Source organism: Lycium barbarum, chromosome 10 (assembly GCF_019175385.1).
Source record: "Lycium barbarum isolate Lr01 chromosome 10, ASM1917538v2, whole genome shotgun sequence".
NCBI lineage: Eukaryota > Viridiplantae > Streptophyta > Magnoliopsida > Solanales > Solanaceae > Lycium > Lycium barbarum.
The window spans coordinates 101295195-101321939 of NC_083346.1; the positions used below are offsets into that span (position 1 = coordinate 101295195).

The 26745-nt window shown below is 38.3% G+C and overlaps 1 protein-coding gene across 3 annotated transcripts in view; it reads right to left on the minus strand.

Annotated features, from left to right (window-relative positions):
- LOC132614793 (protein PHYLLO, chloroplastic) overlaps positions 1 to 25147 on the minus strand; it is a 34961-nt gene extending 9814 nt beyond the window's left edge. Inside the window, exons 1-15 of one of the 3 annotated variants that reach the window (XM_060329334.1) lie at positions 24881 to 25147; positions 23615 to 23806; positions 22597 to 22808; positions 20732 to 20846; positions 20520 to 20636; positions 12263 to 12361; positions 11630 to 11689; positions 11355 to 11426; positions 9295 to 9405; positions 9031 to 9225; positions 7915 to 8577; positions 5091 to 5315; positions 3388 to 3690; positions 2698 to 2765; positions 1883 to 2041 (exon numbers count right to left, since the gene is read on the minus strand). In XM_060329334.1, coding sequence (XP_060185317.1) covers positions 1883 to 2041; positions 2698 to 2765; positions 3388 to 3690; positions 5091 to 5315; positions 7915 to 8577; positions 9031 to 9225; positions 9295 to 9405; positions 11355 to 11426; positions 11630 to 11689; positions 12263 to 12361; positions 20520 to 20636; positions 20732 to 20846; positions 22597 to 22808; positions 23615 to 23806; positions 24881 to 25042 — 2753 coding nt within the window. In that variant the 5' untranslated portion in view covers positions 25043 to 25147. Of the gene's footprint in view, positions 1 to 1882; positions 2042 to 2697; positions 2766 to 3387; positions 3691 to 5090; positions 5316 to 7914; positions 8578 to 9030; positions 9226 to 9294; positions 9406 to 11354; positions 11427 to 11612; positions 11690 to 12262; positions 12362 to 20519; positions 20637 to 20731; positions 20847 to 22596; positions 22809 to 23614; positions 23807 to 24880 lie in introns of those variants that run through there. The other 2 variants (XM_060329335.1, XM_060329336.1) reach the window with 2 other exon arrangements.
- Positions 25148 to 26745: the final 1598 nt, after the last annotated feature.

Here is a 26745-nt window from a genome sequence, read left to right on the forward strand (position 1 = left end):
TTCACCGATATTCCGGTGATAATAACCTTTTCCATAAATTTTTTAAGCAACCTTTCCATCGACTATCTAAGTTATATTTTTCAAAATAAGCGAATCCAAGTCAGTTTTGGCACCTCGAGTTTCAGCGGGCATGTCAGAATGTTGTGTTAGTCTTGTAATTATAAAGTAAGAATACTCGAAGAGTTAAGTACCTAGTTGGATACTATTTCACATTGAACAAAATCATATGTGTATTATGTTTGACACCCACAGCTGTCTAGTATAGTAGTATTCATCAACATCTTCCTTCAATCTCTAACTATCTCTTTTTGAGAACTTCATTCAATCTCTAACTATCTCACAGAAAGAGAAACAAAAGTTTGGTTAAGCCGGCCCTAGCAGATAGGCAAAAGCTACTAAGTCTCTACTAAGATTATGAACTCTGATACAAGACGCGATATATTCATCTTTAAAGATGTAATGCACTTGGATCAAAGCCAGAAATTCGTACATCCATCTTTAATGGTGTAATATACATATTATATAGACATTTTAACAAAATAACATACAAAATGCATATTGATTTCACTACACAATGCTTGTACTCCGAGGCTATTGTTTAGACAGCACGATGAAGGATGGATACAGGGGAATGACAAAATGAAACTACTGTTAATCTATAAGGAGAGAAGTTCCCCCTATCAAAAGTATCCCTTACTGCAATAAAAATGTGAACTTAATAATAAGGTTGCTGCTAGAGTAGGAAGTCTTATAATCTTATGAAGACTTATTCCAACAATTGTGCAAGTAGATAAAGCACAAAACATCATAAAAGGGGAAGATATGCTGATGCAACACTGATTCCAATGCTACGCAGCTGTAAACCTACATGCTTCAATAAAGCTCCCTTACACTCTTAAGACACGTATTGTTCAGGGAAATCAAGTTGAAGGGAGCAACAGGTTCCGCGTCACACTTTAGTGGGACCTGTAATAGATGTTTTAAGAGTAACTGATAATCGGGAAAAAGAAAAGAATAAGAGATCTAATAGAGGAACTGACAGAAAGCAGAGAAGTTATTGGTGCTCTAGAAGTTAAAAATGAAGGTCAAGTAGGAGATAAGGCAAGCAGTTTGAGTGAATCATAGAAATGTGTGTTCTTCAAGAATTTGAGTAATGCACATGCCATTCTCAAGAACGAAGCACTGGAAGGAACAAGTCCAAGATGGGACAACATACGCTGTGGAAGAGTAGCAACCAAAGAAGACAGTTAGGAAAATAGATTATTGTACAGGGAAAGACATCTCAAGGGTGTTTGTACAAGTTGTCCACAACACTCTGGCACCTAGTTTGATACTATAGCTCCCACATCGATGTGGAAGGTGTAATTAGTCTCTTTATATGGTCTTGGGCAATCCTCAACACATGAGCTATCTTTTGGAGTTGAGTTAGGCCCAAGGCCCACTTTCTTATTGTGGTATCAAAATCAGGCCCATCTTAATTCTTGGTTTACCAGATTCGGGGCCATTGTATTATATTGTCCATGCTCCAGATGTCCAGTCCTCGGGGTGGGGGGATGGGGGAAGATGTTGAACCCACACCAGTTTGGGAGCTGTTTGGTCTCTCCTTATATGATCTTGGGCAATCCTCACTACATGAGCTAACTTTTGGAATTGAGTTAGGCTCAAAGTCCATTTTCTTATCAATTACCTCATAGGATAACTAATAATCTTATCAGGAATAAGAAGATAAGAAAGAAATCAAGATGTAACTTTAGAGCTGAAAACTGGAAATGAAATTGACATTAATACAAAATCAAAATCATATATTATCAGCAATGTATATGGAAAGCAAACGTACAAAGACAAATGTCGCCACTTCCATTAAACATCTAACATTTCTTACCCGTGTGCCATGCATAGGTTGCGAATTGAAACATTATGAGATGTGTAGAAATACTGGTCTAAAATGCTTCTTGCAGTCATATTCGCAAGAGGAAGAAGACTGAATATGGCGCCACCGCGGTTGTTAATAACAACTATAGTCATGGGCTTCCGGGACATCCTTCAAACATAAAAATATTTGTATCATTTGGTGAGTCGAACTTTTCATGTAATTTTCAATACGAAGCAGAAAGATCTTTAACATAGTAATATATCATCTGAATCATATGTTATGTTAGAAGTCAAAATCAAATATAGCCCATCATAACAAGCAAAGGATAAGAAAGAATACAGTACTTAAGGAGCATGCATAAGCGTCAGGAACTTGGCATAAAAAACTTCGCTTCTATCCAAACGAGAAGTCCATCTAGGACATTGAAGAACCAGTCAGTTTGAATTGCATTTTAACGGTAGGAACACAAGTACATGGTAGAGGAGCAAAAACAAAAAAAAACATGAAAACAGAAAGTTCTGCATCATCAAATAATACTCAGGAAAGAGCAAATAATAGTACCAACAGAAGGGGGAGAAGGGGAGGTGGGTGAGGGAGGGGTGGGGGGTGGGGATGTTGCTTGATGACATGTTTTAGCAGAAAACCAAAAGGCAAATATAAAAAGTAAATTAGGATAATGAAAAAGAAATCTAAAACTGGTAATTCCACATCATAAATTCAGTTTCCCATGATATTACATGTCCCTAATTGAATCAGCTCTAATAAAGCAGCATTGAAGGATGTCAAACAAAATGGAAAGAGAAAAGAAAAAGCAAAATACTCACTGCTTTCTCAAGAGGGACAGCCCATTTGTGTCATGCAGAAAAGAAACATCTCCAACTACACAAAGTACCTAAAAATAAGCAGAATGTTAAATTCCACATAATCTCTAAGCCTAATGCATGAAATAACAGAAGAAAAACATTCCAGAACAAAGGTGAACAACAGAGAAAGGAAAATGAAATCACTTCACGCTAATAATTTTGAAGGCTGAACATTGTACACAGACTGGACTCTGGAGCAATAAGAACTGAGTGATATTCTAATTGCCAAGTTTCAGAAACTAAATGGTTTTTTGAGAAGTCTTAAAAACATAGGAGGAGGTGTCTTTGCCATAGTGGAGTGTGATATTCATATTTTATACTGCTACTTTTCATTGGTGCCAGCTGATTCTGTCCCTTACATCACACCGCAGCCAGTAAGGGAAAAATATTTGCTCCAAGATTGTTCTCAACACAAAAAGCTATGGAAGAAAAATCAGCATAGGAATTGCAGAGAGAAGCAGTTACAAGAAAGTAACAAAAGTCACCAACTTCAGTGACCACATGCAATGAAGAAAAGAAGAGGCTAACACCACGGTTCTTATTACACACAAGCTTCTTGGTAAGAGGAACGTGATTCCGTATTCAGACTCCAATGAATGCAATGATTATTAACCAAAAAATGTTGTTTAGATCAAAGTTCAATCCACTCACTCTTTTGTTGCATCCAACTGCAAAACCAACAGCTGTGCTAAGCAGACCATCAATACCACTAGCCCCTCTATTAGCGGCAACCCGAACCCAGTGGAATTGTAATTCTGAGCTGAATATGGCTGCATCATGGGTACGCTCTACCCAGTTAGAGTTACATGCATACATGTCTGCATCACGTATTGGCATGCTGTTACCCAAAAATACAGCAGACTCGCAGTGAATAGCTTCCAGAGTCATTTGTGCAACACAAGGCTCAGTCAAGGAGTACTCAGAATTGATTAGAAATGAGATATCCCGTGCAGCCTATATAACAAGAGTGAAAGTCAATAAAATAACTAAGATTGTGGCAAGTAACAGTTATGAGAACAGGATGAATATTGAACATAAGCAATAGTCATAGTATAAGAGGAACTAGAAACTCAAGTAATTGCTAGCTGACTTAACAAGAAATAAACACCAGTGTTATCAAAAGCGAAAAGCGCAAAAAAGCTCTAAGGTCAGCTGGGGCTTTAAGCGCAAAGCGCAAATAAAGCGCGGGCTTTAATGGAAAAAAGCGCAATGGTGCAAAAATTAAAAAATATATATGTTTAGCCCAAGACTAATCATAATAAGCATGAGTAACAAATATACAGACAAACAAATTGTAAAAACATAACGATAAAGTGAAATATCAATTTCTAGTGTCATGTCTTCAAGAGAGGCTCATTGGTAAGGAAAAGTAGGTCTTACAACCTTGATGATGGCACTGAAGCGCAGATAAAGCGAGGCGAAGCGCTCAACATGTTTTGAGCCTCGCTTCAGGGCTTAAGCGCGCTTTAAGCGCGCCTTTGACAACACTGATAAACACGCACTTTCTCTCCCTCAAGAAGCTTTCAAAAAAAACCACATCACAATTGAGGAATTTTCTAAGACAATGGTGTCCAGGCCAGCTTGCACACGCCTCGACTATTCCACCAGTACCTGCTACCTTCCAGGCTCCCTCCCGCACAGTCACCGACTACACACCACAGCTTGGAAAAATGGGAAAAAATACCTAGTGGATTTTGCCTGTGGTTGAATTGAACCTGGGACCTCATGGTTCTCCTTTGCTTCATGGACCACTAGACCACACCCTTGGGTGCATAAAAATTGAGGATTTTATGCAGCAAACATCACTTATTGCAATCTAATCAAAATCAGGGCAGACACTTAGTAGGAGGGAGTGTTCTGTTAAACTCCTCACTCCTCAGTCTTGACGTAGTTGCTTATAGCTTTGTCCAATGCTTTGGCAATGCCATGCAGGCAATATGTAGAAATGTGAAGTCTGGAAAATAAGATGCATTACTAAAACTGGCAATAGATTTAGAGGTACATCTCTATAGCAATATATGCATACTTGAAATCACACATACATGCAGACAACGCAGACACTTAGATAGACAGTGAGGAAGAGAATCCATGGAAATTATCAAAAGTTCGGCTTCGATCTAACATCACCTAGTATTTTAAATAGTTCTACAATATCTGTTACGGTAAAGAGGACAGAGCTGCAATGAAGTTTGAGATGATGATATCAGAGTTATCCTTTTCTATCTTTTACTTCTATTTGGATGAAGGGACAGAGTAGAAGTTCAAGGAAATCTGTCACAAACAGGAAAAGTAGACATTATACACAAAATGACTGGCAGTAAGCAAGATGAGAAGAAGTTAATGAAATTACATACCACTCTGTTCAATGCTTGTAAAAAACATTCCCATTTGCTGCTAGCATGTGGAGTACAAGCTGTAATTAAATAATCTGCAAATTGAGGAACCGCACAATGGATCCTATGCGTCACAATATGTGAAGGATCATGACGACTTGGGTGATTGTCAACCATTATGTATGAACATGGAAAGCAGTTCTCTAGCAGTTCAGCCACACGCTTGCTTGTTATGCGACTTCCAATCTGTTATATGCACCAACTGAATGAAGTTCCATGTGTGGCCATAATTGACAAAATACATGTACCATGAAGAATAATTTCATATACATATAAATTAACAGAATATATTGCTCCTACTCGTAGAAATCCAACTTTAGCAATATAATTTCATCTCTGGGACATGATACAAACAATATAAAGTTCCCTACAAGAAAACAGAATCACTCATGAACAAACAAAAGGTTTTCAAGCAATGGAGGACAGTTATCTGCAAATCAACTTACACACCAGCAAATGCTCACACATTCACTTAAGAATGTCAGCAGAAGAGGTCAAATGTTTTAGTATTGTAAGCTTAGGGATGGCAATGGGGCAGAACGGGGCCGGGATGAAGGAGGGGTGTGCAGGGGTAGGGCAACGGAAGACTTAAATGGGGTGGAGCAGGACAAAAATTATTTTGGTGAAAATTTAATTGGGGCAGAGCAGGTGGTGAGTTTTGGAGAAAAGAGGACCAAGCCCACAAAAGTTAGCAGATTAATGAATCATGTTAAGATAAGACCTTATATCCATTCCGATTTATTCGAGCACATTTCATTACAACAACGGTATATAATATGCCTTAAAGATATAAGGATCGGTATCAACAGGAAAAAGGAAAATTACAATTTGTCTTAAAGAACGATTATCCAGTAGCTACGTAAGTATGTGTTACCAAATTCAAGACTCAAGAGGAGCTGGAGTAATAAATCCTTACACTCAATTTACATGACTGGATCCGGAAAAAACATTTCAATTATAGCCCTTGGATTTGGAGAACACTCATCATATGCCTTGTCAGAGTCTCACACTGGGCTCTGACGGGATGGGAGATCTCTCCTTTATGGCTTGGGCAATCCTCACCTCTTGAACCAGCTTTTGGGGTTGAGTTAGACCCAAGGTCCATTTCTTTAACATGGTATCAGGTCATCCAAGAGAAAGGAAGTTTCAAGTATCTTGGGTCTATTTTACAAGGAAATAGGGATATTGACGATGATGTCACACATCGTACTGGTGCAGGATGGTTGAAATGGAGGCTCGCTTCCGGAGTGCTGTGTGACAAAAAAGTGCCACCAAAACTTAAGGGCAAGTTCTACAAAGTGGTGGTTAGACCGACTCTGTTATACGGGGCAGAGTGTTGGCCAGTCAAGAACTCTCTCGTGCGGAAGGTGAAAGTTGCGGAAATGAGAATGCTGCGGTGGATGTGTGGGCACACTAGGAGAGATAGGATCAGGAATGAGGACATCCGGGACAAGGTGGGAGTGGCATCGGTGGAGGACAAGATGCGGGAAGCGAGGCTGAGATGGTTTGGGCATGTGAAGAGGAGAGACATAGATGCCCCAGTGCGGAGGTGTGAGAGGTTGGCTATGGACGGTTTTAAGAGAGGTAGAGGAAGGCCAAAGAAATATTAGGGAGAGGTGATTAGGCAGGACATGGCGCAGTTTTAGATTACCGAGGACATGATCTTAGATAGGAGGTTGTGAAGGACTCAGATTAGGATAGAAGGCTAGTAGGTAGTCTCACTTTTCTTTCGCACTAGTAGGCGTAGTTTTGCTCTACTGTTTATTGCCCTTTGATTCATGCTTTTATGTGTTGGGTCTTGTCTTTCCATGCTGTTTTATCATGACTTCTTTGCTCTTGTTATTTCTCATTTTCGCATTGCTTTGATTTTCTTGTCTATATCTAACTCTTTTCCCTTGTTTTCCCTTGTTTTCTTTTGAGCCAAGGGTCTTTCGGAAACAGCCTCCCTACCTTCCAAGGTGGGGTAAGGTCTGCTTACACTTAACCCTCCCCAGACCCCACACTGTGGGATTCAACTGGGTATGTTGTTGTTGTTGTTGGTATCAGAGTCAGGCCCATCCCAATTCATTATTTACCCCTTGTTGGGCCCCCATCTTATATTGTCCACGCTACGGATGTCCAGTCCCTGGCGTGGGGGGTTGCTAGAGTCCCACATCGGGCTCTTACTAGATGGGAGATCTCTTTATATGACTTAGGTAATCCTCACATCATGAGCTAACTTTTGGGGTTGAGTTAGGCCCAATGTCCATTTTTTAACAGGACTCATTATTTTAATGTCACGATAATTGTACAAATGTCACGATAACTGTACAAATTTATATATCCTTTGTTCTTATATATCGAAACCAAAGTGGTCTTTCTCCACTCATTTGATTATTCTATTGAATTGCTTAGCTAGCCATACTACAACCCGAATGTTCCACGTCATTTTCAGTACAATAGGAGAAATTCAAGACAAGACATCCGTCATTAAACAAAATAGACTCCATGGAAAGGTCAATAATCAGCTATTTTGAAAGAACAAGGCGATGGATTCTCTTACGGGTCATTCCTATTTTCAATTACAAAATAGGTTGCTTCAACTTGCTCGAATTGAAGGATAGAACAGTCCGTATTTTTCCTATCCTGCTATCTATATTTTTATATTGTTAGACACAGGCATGAAACGGAGAAAGTGAACCTGATGACATCTTCTCCTAAGGAGTCGAGAACCAATGATGGAAACAGGTTCATCCCAAACAGAATGCATGCAACTAGATCAGAGAGAACCTACTCAAGCACATACCTGGATTATCACATCTGCCTTCATCCAATCCTTGATGGAGTCTGAAAGCAGCATATGATCTAGATGATCGATAAAAAGAATTCTATCTTCAAATTCAGGAAATGGAACAAAATATTTCCTCAATCGGAGACCTGACAGAATGTCCACGACAACGGGCCATGAAAGGTGTTTAGCAAGAAGAAGAGCAGCCCATATGTCATCCTCCTGGTGTATAGCGCCAAGCAATAAAAGGCCTCTATTTGCCTTTTTTATCACTTCCAGAGCTTCATCCATAAAGGTACTGTAATTGTATCTATAAGAATGTTGAACTCGGATATAGCTGGTAAAAGGTACACTAGTTGACATCCAAGAGTCTAACCCTCTTAAACAAATAGGGTTCCACGTTCTTGGACTATTTTCCAGTGGTTCTCGAAAAGGGCAGTTGATATGAACTGGACCACTTGGTGAAGAAGTTGCAATATGAACAGCAGAGTCAATGGAGGTAAGCACCATTCTTGCAGAAATATCATCAGTGGGCGCAGGAAGACAGAGGAAGTGCCTCACAAATGGACCGAAATGATTGAACTGATTGATGGCTTGGTTTGCTCCAACATCTTGCAGCTCTGGAGGACGGTCTGCTGTAAGTAACAGCAGCGGAACAAATTCTTGACTGGCTTCCACGACCTGTGAATTTCCATGGAACAGTTAAAAAAAACGACATGATGCAACATTGCAACTAAATAAGATATTACCTTCAAGAAGAAGCGGAATCTCTAAAGAGAATTACACCTTTTCCTCAAACATAAGCGGATGCTTTAAAGAGGAATGTAAAATGATGCATAACTAGTACACAGAAATTTCTCAGGCTAATATTGCATCTTACCCTGTTGCAATATATTATACATTTAAACTGATACATGCATGTCTGTGCAGCCGCAGATATATGCTAAAGAAGTAGCATGCTAGCAAACCATAGCAAGTATTATCATGTCAATCAAGCTGGCTACTTTATATTAGCTATTTATGGAATATAGCTGTCACCAATTAAAATCTGAATTACTAACATGTAAATAAAGAGGAAACAGAATAGTATAGAAAATGCTGAAAGGAATATGAATATTAAGTCTTAGTACTCACAGCAGGGTGAAGATTTGAAACTGCTGTGCCTGATGATGTGATGATAACAGCAGGTTTATGAGAACCTTTAGCATAACCAACGGCATGAAATGCAAGTGAGCGCTCATCGATGCATGCAATACAACTTGTAGTAGGATGAGTAGAAGCAGCAAGAGCAAGAGGAGATGACCGTGATCCTGGAGCTACACAAAAATACTAAATGTGGAAGAATCAGATACTTGTAGTCTGATTAAATAAAATTGATGAAGTTGCAGATAGTCTCACCGTCAGACCAAGTCGAGTGCATTCCTCAATTATTAGCGATGCCCACAGGTTATTGATGTTTGCCCAATCTTTCAAGTGGCAAGTAAATTGTGTGTTATCATTGTGTTGATGCTGAAAAACAGTCATGAACCAAATTAGTATCTCGAAGGATTTCAGTTGAACATACATCAAAAAGAGCAGCCAGAATGAAAGCAACATGTTTTTTGAGAAAGAAGACCCCTCCACAAGAAGTTGTATATAGTTTGACTAGTCATGAATTCAAACAATTACTTGGATACAGATAGAAATTTCATCTATAGAAAGGGCTTCATATGGTTCATAGTGCGTACAAACATATTTTGAAATGGACGGGAACAGCCTTCGGGCTTTACCTGTTACCACACTTTTTTTTTATGACAAGGGAACCCGCAGCCGCTACCCTTCGGGTGCCCACAGGGTAAACCCTGCTTCGTGCAATAGCTCGCAAACCACACAGAAGAGATAACCCGCACTGGGCAAGCCCCGTGCGACGAGCTCGACCCAGAAGGCTTCCCACTTCTGTGGATCTTACCCCACTTTTTCTTGATTTAAAGAAAAACACATTTTGAAATGGAAAAAGCTAACATTACAGTAAGGTCCACAAAAAAATATCACTAAAGAAGGCATTCAGAATCATGATGCTGAAAAAGGCAGAAAACCTGCCCAAATATCAGAAAAGCTCCATGAACATTATCTAGCAAAGGAACAACATAGACATAAAGGAGAGGCTCACAAATAATGACAGACAACTGAAAATAGAGCCTTTTGAGGTTTAAATTGTAACAGCTTATCAGTCCTGAGCATTCCGATGAATCAAAGACTACCTCAATGACGGATGAGAGAGGCCTTCAAATGAAAGGGGAATACAGAAGTAATTAAAAAGGATAGAAGAATGACACAAGGAAATGGCATATCATCTCAGTTCAAACTTGAAAATCACAAGACATAAAAGATGGACATTATCGAAGAAGCTTTCTATACGAAAAATTATTTGGTCCACTACAAGATTGAGAAAATATTTTGAATCAACGGATTTCAGAATGCATAGTTTCAAATATGTACAATACATTCAAATATGGGATCTTTGTTCATTTCAAACTGCTCGGGCTAAAACCATCTTCATAGCCTATAAGGATTCGTGTGATGAGGCAACTTTTTGGTAGGTAATCCAATTGAATTTAGAATAAAAAATTTCTTGCACATAATACAAAGATGTTTCACCAAAATGAGGATAAACTAATGTCTCTTTGGTATAAATATTTTGCAAACAAATAATTCCTCTGGTCAAATGCAGGATTAGTTAAAGTCAAACGAAGAAGACCCAGCATTAGATTCTACTGCTGAGTCTTTTCTCATTTACCTCAAACTATGGACATCCGAAGAGAACATAGGGAAAAATATAACCTACTTCCTCACATGTGGTAACAGGGCATTTAGATGCTAACTCATGCTAACTAAGAGGAGAACAATCTTCCTTTTTTTTTTTTTTCACCTTATAAAAAACAATAACTAACTGCCTTTTTTTCCTAGCAAGTTAGATCAATGGTAATTTTCTTGACCGCTCAAAGCTAGCTATTTTTGGTACTTCTGTTGTAAACCTGTTCCAAGGTTACTTTATCTGAGGTATACTGTGTGGGGACACATCGGTGCTAAATCACCAAATTAGCTAACAAGCAAAGGCAACATTACCAGGATCATATTTGATGAACATATATCTTCCAAAATCTTTATGCTTGATTTTTTTTTTTTTTTTTTGAAATTGGTAATGTTTAATCTTTATGCTTGAAATTTGTGTAGGCATCTTTTCCGAAAGCACCTCCCCCCCCCCCACCCCACCAAGAATTAAGCTCATTCATCTATAGAGATTCATCATTCCAGATCATTGCCCAGTTACAACAAATCTATGCACATCATCTGAAACTCATGCAGCAACATATTTAGCACAGAGAAGAAGATAAATAAAAGAAGGGGGAGCATGCCATGCAAATTCATATTCATACAAAAGGCTCTAACTCAAAATATTTTTTTATAAATTAGCATACCATATTATTCGAAATTGCAACAGAAGGTGATAGTCTTGCGACGAACTGGCTAGAATAGCATGAGGCATCTTTCTGCGTGAAGCAAATACAATTAGAGAAAATAAATTAATAAATAAACAAAGCACAGCTCATCAGTGATAAAAACGTGATTTTTTTGTTCTCTTCTTTTGTTTTTTGGAACAAATATGGGGAGGACAGATCATTTCTTGTTGCATCTCAAACACAAGACATGAAAAGTATCTGAGGAAGAATAATTACCAGGATAAAGAGGATACCAGTTCCACAGCACCAGGCCCAACGTGTTTTCCAAACAGTTTGTGAAGATTCGCATATACCTATATAAGGAATTTCTCAGTGATGTTCCAAAGCAAAAACATGAGAGAAAGTGTTGATATTGATGATCAACAGTCATGTGATGGAATAACCATCAATCTATAGAATCTCTCGTTATCAAATTAAAAAGTTTACCAGTGCAGAAAAGTATTCTAGCAACAATAACTGTTAGAAAGCACGTCCGGAAAACTGTAATACAGTGTACACAATTGTCCTTTATCAAGGAAGAGTTTTGAGCATGAACCTTATGGTTGCTTCAGCTGGAATTTGGAAGAAAGCGGAGTAGCAAGAGGAAAGCAAATGGAAGGAAAGAGTTCACATTGTTTGACACAGGAGAAGTTGGAGGGTATTAGTTAAAGGAACTTATGTGGGCTCAGACATTCCCTCATCTTTTGCAGTCTTTCTAAAGACTAGAGAATGTTTTCCCTTTTCAACCACCAAGGAAAGGACCAAATGAAATTATTGCCTTTTCTCAAAGGGGGTAAGGCAAATTGCTGGTTCTTCCAGCATTTCTACTTTCTCCTTTCCTAGGCAATACCCCTTTGTCATAGTGCAATCTTAAAACTTAGTATTACCATTTGAGCTTGTCCCTCCTTTATATGGACCTTTTTAAGAGACACACCAATGCGATTGCTGCAGCATCCATCTTCTACAGAACTAAAGCTACCTTCAGCCTGAAGAAATTGAGAAAAGGTTGAAATATCAGTTGCACAGAGCATGATGACGTATAAAACAACAATACTCAAGATACTCTTGGGCTTTTGAAAAAGCAGAGACATCCAACGTCATGTTTATTGTTAACAACTCTTGATAAAAAGAGCAACCAGTGTTGTCAAAGGCGCGCTTAAGCCCTGAAGTGAGGCTCAAAACATGTTAAGCGCTTTGCCTCGCTTTATGTGCGCTTCAGTGTCATTATCAAGGCTCCAAGACATACTTTTCTTTGCCAATGAGCCTCTCTTGAAGAGATGACACTAGATAATTGATATTTCACTTTATCGTTATGTTTTTACAATTTGTTAGTCCATATATTTGTTATTCATGCTTTATTATTATTAGTCTTGGGCTAAACATATATGTATTTTTATTTTTGCACCATTGCGCCTTCTTTCATTAAAGCCCACGCTTTATTTGCACTTTGCGCTTAAAGCCCCAGCTGACCTTAGAGCTTTTTTGCGCTTTTCGCTTTTGATAACACTGAGAGCAACAGGGGTCAAATTTTGTCACATAGATTTATCATTTGGGAATATATCCCTAGTATGATACCTAGTGCAGGGAAAGTTCTAGGGTTGTGAATTCACCAATATGGGAATGAATGTAGGATACTAGAGGCCCAACATATGTTAAGATAAATTACAGCCACACAAATTTGGACGAGATTAAAATTGATCACCTTAGACGGAGGGTCAGGTAGCACACAAAGAGGAAAAAGTAAAAGTATGTGCATGAGATGGTTTAGCTATAGTTTACATAGATCTCCAAATGCACCATCTCATAGATGCCACTCCATGATGGCTAAAGTGCTAATGGGGGACAAGGTGGATTAAAATCACATGTAGGGAACTTACCACAAAAGACCTATTTCTCAATTAATGTAGATTTAACTAAGACCAGCACAAGGGAAGCAAATGATCCATACAGGTGATACCAACTAGTAGGTATTAAGGCTTAGTTGTTCTGATACTTAAATTAGATTACGGTAAGTGTGAGATTTACAGAACTTTAAGGTTTTGATAATCCTCAATTCACTTTAAAATGAATTATTTAGAAGGCACAGGACTAAAATTGGCTGGAATAGAGCGGAATGGATATCAAGGATCCATGTGTCTGACTCCAACTAGTTTAGGATTGAGAAATAGTTATTGATTGAAACCGTTGTAACGAGGTGAAGGAGGGTCCCCTCATCTTGATGTGACTTTTGTACTGATGTATTAGTGAAGTTGTCATTTATAATTAGGAAATATACGTTCTAACAAAAAAACATAGGAGAAATCAGATACCTGTTTAGGCTTTGACTATTATGATCGATGAACTATATATACTCCAGGCATAAGACAATAAGATGATGAATGGAAAAGTCGATTTCCTTTTTCACATTGTTGTTTCCTTATTTTTTTTATTATGTTATTTCCTTATATTAAACAAAAGGACAATTTTTAATCTGGATGTTATAGAGAGCCATGGGTTTCAGATTATGTGGCTTCAATGGAAGAAATGATTTGTTACTAGAACAAACTTCTAAGTAGTAGTAGAACCAAACTAGATCACTTGTTGCGAAATACACAAAGCTGACACCAGATTGAAAGAGCATTTAATCCCGTGAAAGTAATGTTCTTAAATGAGAAGGTTGAATAAAAGTAAAAAAAGAAAACTTTCTCTTTCTAAAAAAAATGCTCCCAGACACAGATTCCCAGGTAAGCAAAATAGATCCAGATCTGATTCTCTCTCCTCAGACCACCATCACAGCCCTCACTCCAGCATGACTCCAGCTCTCTCTCTCCTCCATAGCCTCCATCTACAGCTTTTTCTCTCTCTCCTCCATAGCCTCCATCTACAGCTTTTTCTAGTTCTTTTGCTTTCTCTCTCCTCCAAATCTTTTCAGATCTACCCTCTGTCGACATCAGCGACCTCTGACCGTGCCGGATAAATTTTCCGGCGACCTGTCAGTGCCGGAAAAAAAAAAAAAAAAAAAAAAAAAAAAAAAAAAACTCCGGCGACCTGAGTTGCTGCCGGCAGAATCACCGGTGACATCTGACAGTGACGGCGACCACATCAATCAACATAAAACTTCTTCAGTTTCAGTGACTTTCATTAGAAACATGCAGGGCTCACACCTTTTTTTCATCAGTGGGGATAAATCCTTTGAACTCAGGAATACAGGGGATAAATATTATAACTGGTTTTCATTAATAGAAAGGGGCAAGAGATATACAAGCAAGATCAATATGGATATTCAGAACCTGAGATGGGTGTGCGAAGCGCTTATTCAAGCATCAAAAGGCACTGGTCGACTATATAGAAGGTGGGGTAGAAAACAACAACACAATCTTTTCAGAGTTTACCAAAATTTCAATGTTTATGGTAGATTTGTTCGCATAGAGGTTTGGCATGGTTCATCTAAAGCAGCAGTGATAATCCCTGAGATCAGCCTCAACAGTGGATGGTCAGATATTGCGAAGAAAATCCTTCAATTTCTGAAAGAATTCAGCGAAGCAGAGCCACTGCTTCCTCCTCCCCCATTGACAAAATCTTATCGTGCAGCTGCTAGCATTGACAGATGGCCAGATATAAGTCAAGGAACCAACAAAGGAGAATTGAATGGAAAACATCCTTTGCACAGAAGCTTGGTTGGCACCTTCAATGATCCATTTCATCACAGTCCCAATCCCGAAACTATTCAGAAATGGTTCATTAGTAGATGGAGAGTTACTGCTGGCATCAAAGTCATACCTTTAGACCACAATCAGTTCCTCTTTGAGCTTCCTTCCAGGCAAGAGGCAATAAGGGTAAAGGCAGGGAATTGGTTCTGGAACGGAAGACATCTTTCTTTATCTTGGTGGTCGCATGACATTTTCTCATTGCAATCTGGTAACTGCTCGGAAAACATATGGTTGAAAGTTTTTGGAATCCCTCTAAATGCTTGGTCAATGGATACTTTTGAATATATAGGGGCTCGTTGCGGGGGTTATGTCGGTGTTGATGAAGATACGAAGAACAGAACCCACCTGATCTGGGCTCGCATCTGCGTCAAAAAATCAGCTATGAAGTTTCCGGCAAGTTTGAATTTTGAATTTGATGATAGGACCTTCGAATTGCCAATAATTAAGGAAATCCAGTCTTTTTCTTTACATGCTGGTCCTTCAACTGGTTTGCCCGAGGTTGGTAATAAGATGGGATCAAATTCTCTCTCAGCTCCACGTGCTAATACCATTAATGATTCACGTGACACACGTGTGGAAGAACCTGTGGAGAAAAGAAGGAATTCGAAGGATTTAAACACAAATGGGCCGGCCTTATTCTCTTCTAATAGTCAGGGTAGTAAGAAACACTACAAAGGGAGAACTTCATTAGCTTTGAACAACGGTTACTACACTAAAGGCCCACTTACAAGCAAACACTTCAAGCAACACAAAAAGAAGCAAGTGTGGAGATCATCTGTACCAAAGCTGGACCCATGCTGCTTCAGAGCTTCATCTTCCTTGAATGCTTCATTCTCTTTTGATCCTTTTGAACTAGAAATTCAAGCTTCTAGTCTCAGGGATTTAGAACTCATGGAGGGGACACTGTCCGAGCCTGAAGCAGATGATGAAGCGGTTCACGCAGGGCACTCGATGGACCCACATATACCCAAACCGATATTCTCAGCACTGTCAGTTTCAAATGAATCTGACTCTGGTATCTCATCTCAGTCCTACAACAGTTTTCTTCCTTTGCCTTGGCATGATCCACAAATTCAAACTGTTGATATCCCTGATGTGGTGGAAACCTCAAAATGGACGAAGTTGACAATGATGAAGGCTTGCAAAGTGTTGGGGGTAAATGTTGCTGGGTTTGAACACGAACTTCTGGGAATTATTCTGAGAATGGAGGAAAAAAGGAAAGTGCAGATTCTTGAGCAAAAAAATAAAACAGGAGAATTAAAGAAAGGGAAAAGCAAAGCAGTTACTGAACTTAAAAGATTGGATTGGGGTCTCCAGGACGGGAGTGGGAAGAAAGAGAGGGGCAGGTCTCACAAGGCTCATTCCAGATGAGAGTTAAAACACTCAGCTGGAATGTGCAGGGTCTCAACAATAAAGACAAGAGAAGCACTTTGAAATCTCTTATTCACAAGTGGGGAGTTGATATTATTTGCCTGCAGGAAACCAAAATAGAGACATGGAATCCATCTCTAATCAGGCAAATTTGGGGAAACAGATGGATCTCTTGGGCAGAAGTCAAAGCAATTGGTACCAAAGGTGGGATATTAATAATGTGGGACAAAAGAGCTTGGAAATGTGTTGATTTTGAAGCAGGAGCCTTTTCTTTATCATGTAGATTCGAAAGTCTTGCTGAGGATTTCAAATGGGTTTTTACTAGTGTTTATGGCCCTCATACCAATCCAGAAAGGAGGATCTTTGGCTCGAGTTAGCATCTATCAGGGGATTGTGGTCTGACCTATGGGTCATAGGAGGGGATTTCAATGTGTGCAGATTTGTGGGGGAAAGATTCAACTGCGTTAGAAGATCAAGGGCGATGCTGGGCTTCTCCAACACTATTCTAGACCTGGATTTGATTGACCCTCCACTTCAGGGAGCACAATTTACCTGGTCAAGAGGGGAGGAGTCTCTCCAAGCCTCTAGAATTGACAGGTTCCTTATCTCAACAGAATGGAGCGAGATGTTCAACACTATCAAACAGTATCCCTTGCCTAGAGTTTTTTCTGATCATAAACCAATTATCCTGGAAAGTGGAGATTGGGAGACCACACCTTCTTATTTCAAATTTGAAAACATGTGGCTTCAAGCTGAGGGTTTCATCGACATGATAGAAGGATGGTGGATTTCTTACACTGTATTAGGCACCCCAGACTTTGTGCTAATGTAGAAACTAAGGAATCTCAAGAAAGACATTACTAAATGGAATAGGGAGGTCTATGGAACAATCGAGACTCAAAGGAACAAGGCACTCAAAGAACTTTGGAAGTTGGACCAGTTAGCTGAGCTCAGAGCTCTCTCTACAGAAGAGAAAGGTCAGACATTGAATCTCAAACTTGAAATTCAGCAAATAGCAACCGCTGAAGAGATCTCATGGAGACAAAAATCAAGATGTTTATGGTTGAAAGAGGGGGATAGGAATACAAAGTTTTTCCAAAGAATGGCCAACTCTCATAGAAAGGGCAATACCATTGACAGACTCAAAATAGGGGATGAAGTAATTGAAGATAAAGGAAGGATCAAGGATGGTATTCTGGAGTACTATCAACAAATTTACAAAGAAACTGAATCTTGGAGACCTCAGCCGTCTTTGAAGGTCTGTCAAGTCTCAACACAGTGGATAAAGAGGACCTTGAACTTCCTTTCACCGAAATGGAAATTTTAGAAGCTCTCATGACTTGTGCCCCTGACAAAGCTCCAGGCCCTGATGGTTTCACTATGGCTTTCTTTCAAAAATCATGGAACTTCATCAAAGCAGACCTGCTAGCAGCTTTTAATTTCTTTCATCAAAACTGCCAAATGGTGAGATCATGCAATGCCTCTTTCATTGCTCTTATCCCAAAGAAGAAAGGGGCCGCAGAGCTTAGAGATTATAGGCCTATAAGTCTTATAGGCAGTGTCTACAAATTGCTGGCCAAAATTTTAGCTAAGAGGCTCGGAAAAGTGGTGGATTCCTTAGTTTCTGGACAGCAGAGTGCTTTTCTGAAGAATAGACAGATCACTGATGCATCTATGATTGCCAATGAAGTGCTAGACTGGAAAATTAAAAGTGGTGAGACTGGGATCCTATGCAAATTAGATATTGAGAAAGCTTTTGATCAGCTTAACTGGGCTTATTTAGTCAACATTTTGAAGCAAATGGGTTTCGGGGAAAGGTGGATAAGGTGGATTTATTTCTGTATTTCGACAGTGAAGTTTTCAATTCTGGTGAACAGAAGTCCAGTTGGGTTTTTCTCTTCTCAAAAGGGACTCAGGCAGGGGGATCCATTGTCCCCTTTCCTCTTTATCATTGCGATGGAAGGATTATCTCAGCTGTTAGCAAAGGCCAAAGAACTTCAGTGGATTCAAGGGTTCCAAGTGGGCAGAAATCCTTCCACCTCAGTCTCAGTCTCTCATCTACTCTATGCAGATGACACCCTTATATTTTGTGGAGCTGATTGTCAGCAGGTCTCTAATCTCAACACTACCCTCATGATCTTTGAGGCCATCTCTGGACTTCATATCAACATGCGTAAGAGCACTATATATCCAGTGAATGAAGTGACCAACCTAGAAGCTCTTGCTGATATTCTTAGCTGCAAAACAGGCTCCTTTCCCACCACCTATTTGGGACTTCCTTTGGGTGCTAAATTCAAATCATCTGGGATATGGAGTGGGGTCATTGAAAGAATGGAGAAAAGACTAGCCACTTGGAAGATGCAATATCTCTCATTGGGTGGCAGGCTCACCCTCATCAAAAGTGTCCTAGACAGCATTCCCACTTACTTTATGTCACTCTTCCCTATGCCAACCTCAGTTCTAAAGCAAATTGACAGGCTTAGAAGGAAATTCCTATGGGAAGGTAACAATGTTACTCATAAATTCTCTTTGGTCAAATGGCAATCAGTTATTCAACCCAAAGGCCAAGGGGGGCTGGGGATTAGAAATCTTAAGTTTCATAACAACAGCCTACTCATGAAGTGGCTTTGGAGATATGGTCAAAATGAGGCAGGGTACTGGAAGGAAATCATCAAAGCTAAATATGGTATTCAAGACCACTGGACTGCAAAGAAAAGCAATGAACCACATGGTGTTGGAGTATGGAAACACATCAGTAGTCTCCAAGAGGAATTCTTCCAGGCTGTCTCATTCAAGGCTGGAAATGGGCTCAAGATCAGATTTTGGCAGGACAAATGGCTTGGGGACACTTTAGTAAAAGATTTATTTCCCTCACTATTTCTGATAGCTTCTAACAAAGAAGCAACATTAGCTCAATATAGAGTTAACAACTGTTGGACACCAATTTTAAGGAGAAACTTACAGGATTGGGAAGTTGATGATTTTCTTTCTCTATTAGAAAGTTTGGGACAAAGTACTTTGGTGGCAGATTTTCAGGACAGAATACTCTGGGGCAATTCTAAGGAAAAGATTTTCACTGTGAAGGAATGTTACAACAACTGGTGCTCTCAAAATAGCCTTTTAGAGATTTGGCCTTGGAAGCTTGTATGGAGAACCAGACAGCCTCTCAGAGTTACTTGCTTCACTTGGACTGCACTGAAGGAAGCATGCCTAACACAAGACAATCTTAGAAGGAGAGGTGTAATAGTTGTTAACATGTGTACCATGTGCAAGCAGACCAATGAAAGTGTCAACCATCTATTTTTGCACTGCCCTGCAGCAGCTAGCCTCTGGTTTTTCTTCTACTCTATGCTTGGTCTACAATGGGTAATGCCCTTCAACATCAAAGATGCATATGCTAGCTGGATACTCTGGAGAGTTGACAAATCCATTAAAAGAATTTGGAGAATGATCCCAGCAGTAATTTTTTGGACCCTATGGAAGGAGAGAAACAACAGATGCTTTGAAGGAATCTCAACTCCTATTTGCTCTCTAAAGTCTAGGTGTTTAGTTAGTCTTTTTAGTTGGCATTTTTTTGCCCCTGTAAACAATGTGGGTAACTTTCTAGATTTTATCAGCTCCTTTTCTCTAGTTCAGTAGAGATAGGATATCTTTAGATTGTTCTACAGGTTTTGCCAAGCCTGCCAGCTTTTCCCATCTGTAACCTTGCATCTTCTTGATGTTTTACTAATGAATTTTATTACTTTACCAAAAAAAAAAAGAGAAGGTTGAATAAAGACAAAACTTGTTGCAAGTGGCATTAAGCAAGCTATATTTGGTTCCCTAAATCTCCGCTAGTTAGTAGGAGCACTGAGAAATTACTTCAAGCTTGGCCGCTACATTGATAATTCATGCACATTAGCATTTTGCTCACTTTTCTTTGAACCGGTTCGATAGGGCTAAAACACTTCAACAGGAAGGATAGTTGAGTAGCACAGAGATGAAAATGGCATCCTCGGAAAAAGGAAAACTCTCATGCTACAGTTGAACTGAAGGAAAATTTCATGTCTAATAACTGCAGACATACATGGAAATAGAATATTACCTGCAAAAGTGACAACTCACATTCTTGAAGAGCCTCCTCGAAGGTACATATACAAGAGTCGTTCCATGCCACCGTTGTAGATAAGATAGAAGCACCTTCGAACTCCACTATTTCAATCTATGGTGATTATAGATCAACACATAAGGAATATTAGGAAGAAAAGAGGAAATATTCGAGCCTATACCATGGCCATGCAAAAAGATCTCACCTACCTGTGGAACGAAGAAGTAGAATGACCCAGCTTCTTGCTTCATGGAAGACGATATTGCATCAAAACTTAAGTCCAAAAATCCGTAAGCCACCACTGGTGTTGATTCAACAGCACATCTGCAGAAGTACCAGTCTAACATTAACCTGTTGATGTTTATTACAGAGGACACTTCATATGATTGTAAAGCGTGGAATCAGAATATTTGTAACTCATCCTCTTTCTTAACAGATAACAGAATCACATGCAATTTTTTGCTGACAGACAGAAACGGGATCAAACAGCAACTGCCACACTTAATTGGTCATACAAGTTAGGAACTAACCCCTTATAATCAATATCCAACTCGATTAGCTAACATCACACAAATGCTGAATCAGATTTTTGATAATTCTGAAACTACAAGGGCATAATGGGAGCTTCAGCCATTAGAATGTGATAACCACCTGATGTAGAGAGTTGGATATCAGAGACCACTTTTGTATACTATTTGGATTCAATAGCATGGCAAAAACTCCAACTGCTCTCTCCTTTCTTTTCCCCTCAATGTATCTATCCCTTATGGCATTTCATCCAAAAAGGCACTTTGACAATACAAAGAACGACTACAAAGGATCATATTACTGACATTTGATACTCACTCGAGTGGATTATACAAAGTCCAGTCGTGAGGCTATCAACCAAAATTTACTAACACTTAGGGCAAGCTTGGAAATATTACCTACCAAATAGAAATCTACAAGGATCAATTCAAGGGTGCAAAAATTGATTAAATCTAGCATCCCTAATAGTCAGGTTAAAGGATTCCCTAGACTTCAAAATGCACTTTCAGATAACCAATGCTCCACAACCATCTTGATAGCAGAAAAACTTGCATGTATTAATAAATATGCTCCCATATCTAGGTAACCACATGTTTCCGTATTTGTCCCAAAGATTATATTGTGTTCAATTCCTTGGAGCAAATTTAGGGTCCATTTTATCCGTCATTCTAGATTACGATCACGCAGTAATTTTGTGGCTAATGAAATCCATCAGCAGCACTCGAAGATCACCTATTTCACTTTTAAGTAACCTCATATGTCAAACTACCTCCAATGAAACTGCTACCTTGTTTTCAAATAAAGAGTGTTCACCTTTAGGAGAGATAGTTGCTGCTTTACTGCTGGGACAATATAAAGCATGCCACTAATGCAGAGTCGACTGGAAGCATCCCATTTCACTGACAAAATTCGAGGTTTCTATCTTCAAGATTTTTATAAAATAGAGGTGTTTCTTATTAACTACCACTTGGACTAGTCCAGGTCCCACAGTTGAATCAATTTTACAGAAAACAGTAGTTTCCTGAAATGAATCATTGTCTTCAATGCTTATGCAGGAACATTCTTGAGCTCTGACCAACATACTTTCTCATCTCTTCCACCTTTTCGCATGATAAGCAAGGAAAAATTGAATTTCTCAAACAAGGAAATGTCTCCTGAATTATCTATAGGAAACACATATTCTCCTTCTTACATCCACTTCATACAAGTTCCTCAAACAGAGAGAAACTGAGACTTTCCTCCATTAAACTTTCACTTAAATATAATCCGACTGGAAGAGTTTACTTGTTTGCGTCCATTTCCTTTTCCTCATAATTGATTTTATAATATCACCACCTCTTTGAGGAAAAACATAATAAGATGGAACCTCAGATTGCTTCATTTCCACCAATAATAAATTCTAATTCTGCTGAACTTCATCAAACTGGACTCATATTAAATGATTGGCAGGAATGTGATAGCATAAACGCTCAAAATGCAAAAGAAACAAAAAATAATCAATTATGTCGGTGCTGAATTCAAAGCAGTGATGAAGGTATGGAATTACCTTCCAGATTCACCATATCTTTTAGTGGCAGAAAAGCCCTTCAAGTTGATTGCTGCGCCAATTCCGAAGGTCCCGCGAGTATGACCCAATACAACTGACTTACCTGATGGGTTTTCTCTCTCCTTGGAAAGGAAAAATTGCGGAAATACCCCTGATGACTCGGGTTGACAGCAAAACCAATTCAAAGATTTTGCACTGGGAGGAACAGCAACCTACATATAAGCAATCGTCCCCTCGCTAATCAAAAAAAAAGACCAACTCTGCTAGAACATAAAAACATTGAAACACGAAAGCACTCATGTTACCACGTTTGATTGTCTATGTTTGGAATAGGTTCCAATCATATGTAGTCCCATGACCGTATATGTCCCTAGCAACATATCATCAACTAGACGCTAAAAGTTAACCAAACAAGCATACATTACTCCCCCGTCTAATTTATGTGACAAATTTTCCTTTTTAGTCAGTCCCAAAAAGAATGATATCTTTCCATATTTAGTAACAATTTGACTACAAACTTCCCATTTTACCCTTAATGAAATCATTTATACCTACAGAAATTTCTATGACTTATTTTAGACCACAAGTTTCAAAAGTTCTCCTTTTTCTCACACCTTCACATAAATTGGACGGAGGGATATTAGCTTGATACAAAATCTGATGATAACATAAATCAGAAATTTAATAAGTTTTTTCTTTAGCTTTTTGGATCACTTCTAGATTTTTATGTGGGATCCTTGAGCAACGGCTATGCTAACCATCTCTGTATCCCCTATTTTATTGGATGTTCTCAAAGGGACAGTTTAGTTGTATATTTACTGTTTATCGAAGACTAATTATTACGCAATAAGATCAGCCTAAGAGCACCATAGCTATCATCCTCATATATGTTTACAATTCCTTCATAGGTGCAAATCAACTAAATAAAGGTGCATTTTATAATAGCTAGAAAAAGTTCACTGGAATCAAATGAATAACTACAAAGAAAATACAGGGAAGCAATTTATTTTCAAAATACCTGGAACCGAAACATCCCACTAGAACAACAAGGAGGCTTGGCCTTCAGCTCCTTGACAGCTTCCTTAATCTTTTCCAATCCTTGTTCTAAAGTCAATGCTGGAGATAAAGTGCGAGTAATGCACGTCGAAATCAACAATGCTGCATCATCTGGTTCCAATATTCTGTTTTCTCGCATTGAACAGCGAACTACCTACGTACACATTTAGAAAACACCACATAAAAAGGCTGAATACATCAATAACCCCTTAAACTTGTCAGTAAATTTTATTTAGACACTCAAAGTATGGCATGTTCCAATTGAGCACCTGAACACATGATAAAGTCGTCCTATTAAACACTTCAAGATCATATTTGGAAAAGTTTATGCGCATGTTCTCAAGCGCTCATTACGTAGATAAATTAATCACATAAAATACACCTCATCTTTTAGTTATACACATTCAGCATCAATTGGAACATGTCTGAGGTTTTACGGCTTATTGAGGCTAATGCATATAACTAAAGGAGGTAAATATTTTAAGTGCTTAACTTATCTACGTAATTGGCATGCACATAAGATTTTCAAAATTTTGAGTATGAAGTGTCTGATAGGAACACTTATCATGTGTTCAAGTGCGTAATCAAAACAGTTTGGCTGTAATTCCAGTGTCTAAGTGAAATTTATTGACAAGTTTAAAGGGAAGTTAATGTATTTGGTCATTTAAGGAAAAAAAAAAGCCATATCATATAATTAGACACCTTAACTTGGCCTGTGTTGGCAACTAAACAGTACTCCAACTTTGAAAATGCACGTCTAGACATAGTGGCGGATCCAAGATTTTCATTTAGGGGGTTCGGAAAAAAAAAAGCTAAATATAAAAAATAATGTTGTCGATGGGAATCGAACCTACGAGGCTAGAGACAATTTTGAATACCCTGAACCGCTTGAGTTAACATTTTGCTTTTATTTTATATACACCGTAATTTTTTGCCAAGGGTGTTCGGCCCTCTTTAAATCCGCCTCTGTATAGACACCTCAACTCGTCCCCACTGTGTATGGTGGACACCGATGCTGACATGGCACATAAACTTTGTCATTTTGTAAGTTGGAGCGTTCAATTAACACAGTTGAGGACGAGTTGAGGTGCTTACATGTGCATTGTCAAAGTTGGAGCGTTTAGTTGACAACATAGGCCTAGTTTAAGTGTCTATCTATATATTATGCCGAAAAAAAAACATTGACAAAAAAAGGGTAGTGTAAGGCAATATGAGAGATGTAAAGAACCTGAAAGTTGGGGGTTTTAGAGAGACGATGATGCAATGTGAAGCGCCGAGTGTGTAAGGGAAAATGGTTGTAATTGGTTACATTGATGATTGTACAGCGAATTGGGAGAGATGGAGAAAAAGGAAATGTATGACTTCCTGTTATTAAGCTCTGATAATTCATTACCGGTGAGTGAATGTTTTCACGGTGGAGGAAAGACAGTGTGACAGTTAATGGACGTTTGATGTTCTTTGGAGTGAAGAGGATAAGGTGTTATATTTTCAAAAAATAAAAAGAGAAAGAGGGGGGATTTTAAATCGAGATATTTAGGGGGTCTTATTATTTACCCACGTTTTTTTTTTTTTTTTTTTTGTCTTTCGTACTCACTTGTCAGGATAATTTGATTAAAAAATATTTTTTATATAATTTGGGAGTTAGAAATTTGGATGGTCACTCAATTTTGGTAATTGATCATCAATAATTATTCGATTTTGGTTTGTCTTTCAAAAGTCACTCAACTTTGAATTAAAAAGTTTGGATGATCACTCAACTTTGGACAATTGGCCACTACTGGCACTCAATTTTATTTTATCTTCTAAAAGTCACTCAACTTTGACTAATTAGTTTCAATAGTCAATTTAGCTCTAAATATAATTTTCAGTACCTATTTAATGACGTGACAGCCATAAAAATTTTTTTAAAAGAATATTACAAAAAATAAAATTAATATGTAATATTTAGGATTCAATTCATCATAATTAGTGCATATATTATTAAATTTCATAATATTATTCATCATTAACACATAAAAATAATGAACATATAAATATATAAGAATTTAGATTGAAAAAACAACTTAAATACAATATTAGAAAAACTATACTAGTAAAAGTAAACTAATTAATTAGAGCATATAACACTAAATTTTAGTAGATTATTCATCAATAATACATAAAATAATGAACATTACTACTTAATATTAGGGTGAATCCTTACTTTTTGTCGTCCTCACAAATCTTTGGTGGGGCCTCCTAAAAGAAATTCCTAATATATCCCAAAGCTTAGGGTGTGATGTTATCTTAAAAAAAACAACTTAGGTTGTAAAGATTTGTACAATGAGCTATGTAAATGGTACCTTGTACTTGGTCTTATCTCATACCATCACCATTGGCATTTAAATAAACACGTGTATTTACTAAGGAAATCACTATTGTGTATTTCTTCCTCTGTCCTTTTCATAAAAAACAATAGTTGTCCCTTTATTTTTATTTTTTATTTTTTTTCCTTTTCCACTCGGTTTTCGATATCTGTATTGAAGCCCTACTAAATTCAGATTCGCGCAGCGTAAGGCCCATTCAGGGGAAGCGCTCCCTAAAAAGGATTTTTCTATACCCAAAACTCGAACCCAAAAAACTATACTAGTAAAGTAAACTAATTAAGTAGAGCATATAACACTAAATTTTAGTATATTATTCATCAATAATACATAAAATAATGAACATTACTACTTAATATAAGAGTGAATCGTTACTTTTTGTCGTCCTCACAAACCTTTTGTGGGGCCTCCTAGAAGAAATTCCTAATATATCTCAAAGCTTAGGTTGTAGTGTTATCTTAAAAAGATAATTTAGGCTGTGAAGATTTGTACGATGAGCTTTGTAAACGATACCTTGTATTTGGTCTTATCTCATACCATCATCATTGGCTTCTAAATAAACACATGTATTTACTCAGGAAATCACTATTGTGTATTTCTTCCTCTGTCCTTTTCATAAAAAACAACAGTTGTCCCCTTATCTCTATTTCTTTTTTACTTTTTTTTTTTTTTGGTTTTCCACTCGGTGTTCAGTATCCGTATTGAAGCCCTACTAAATTCAGATTCGCGC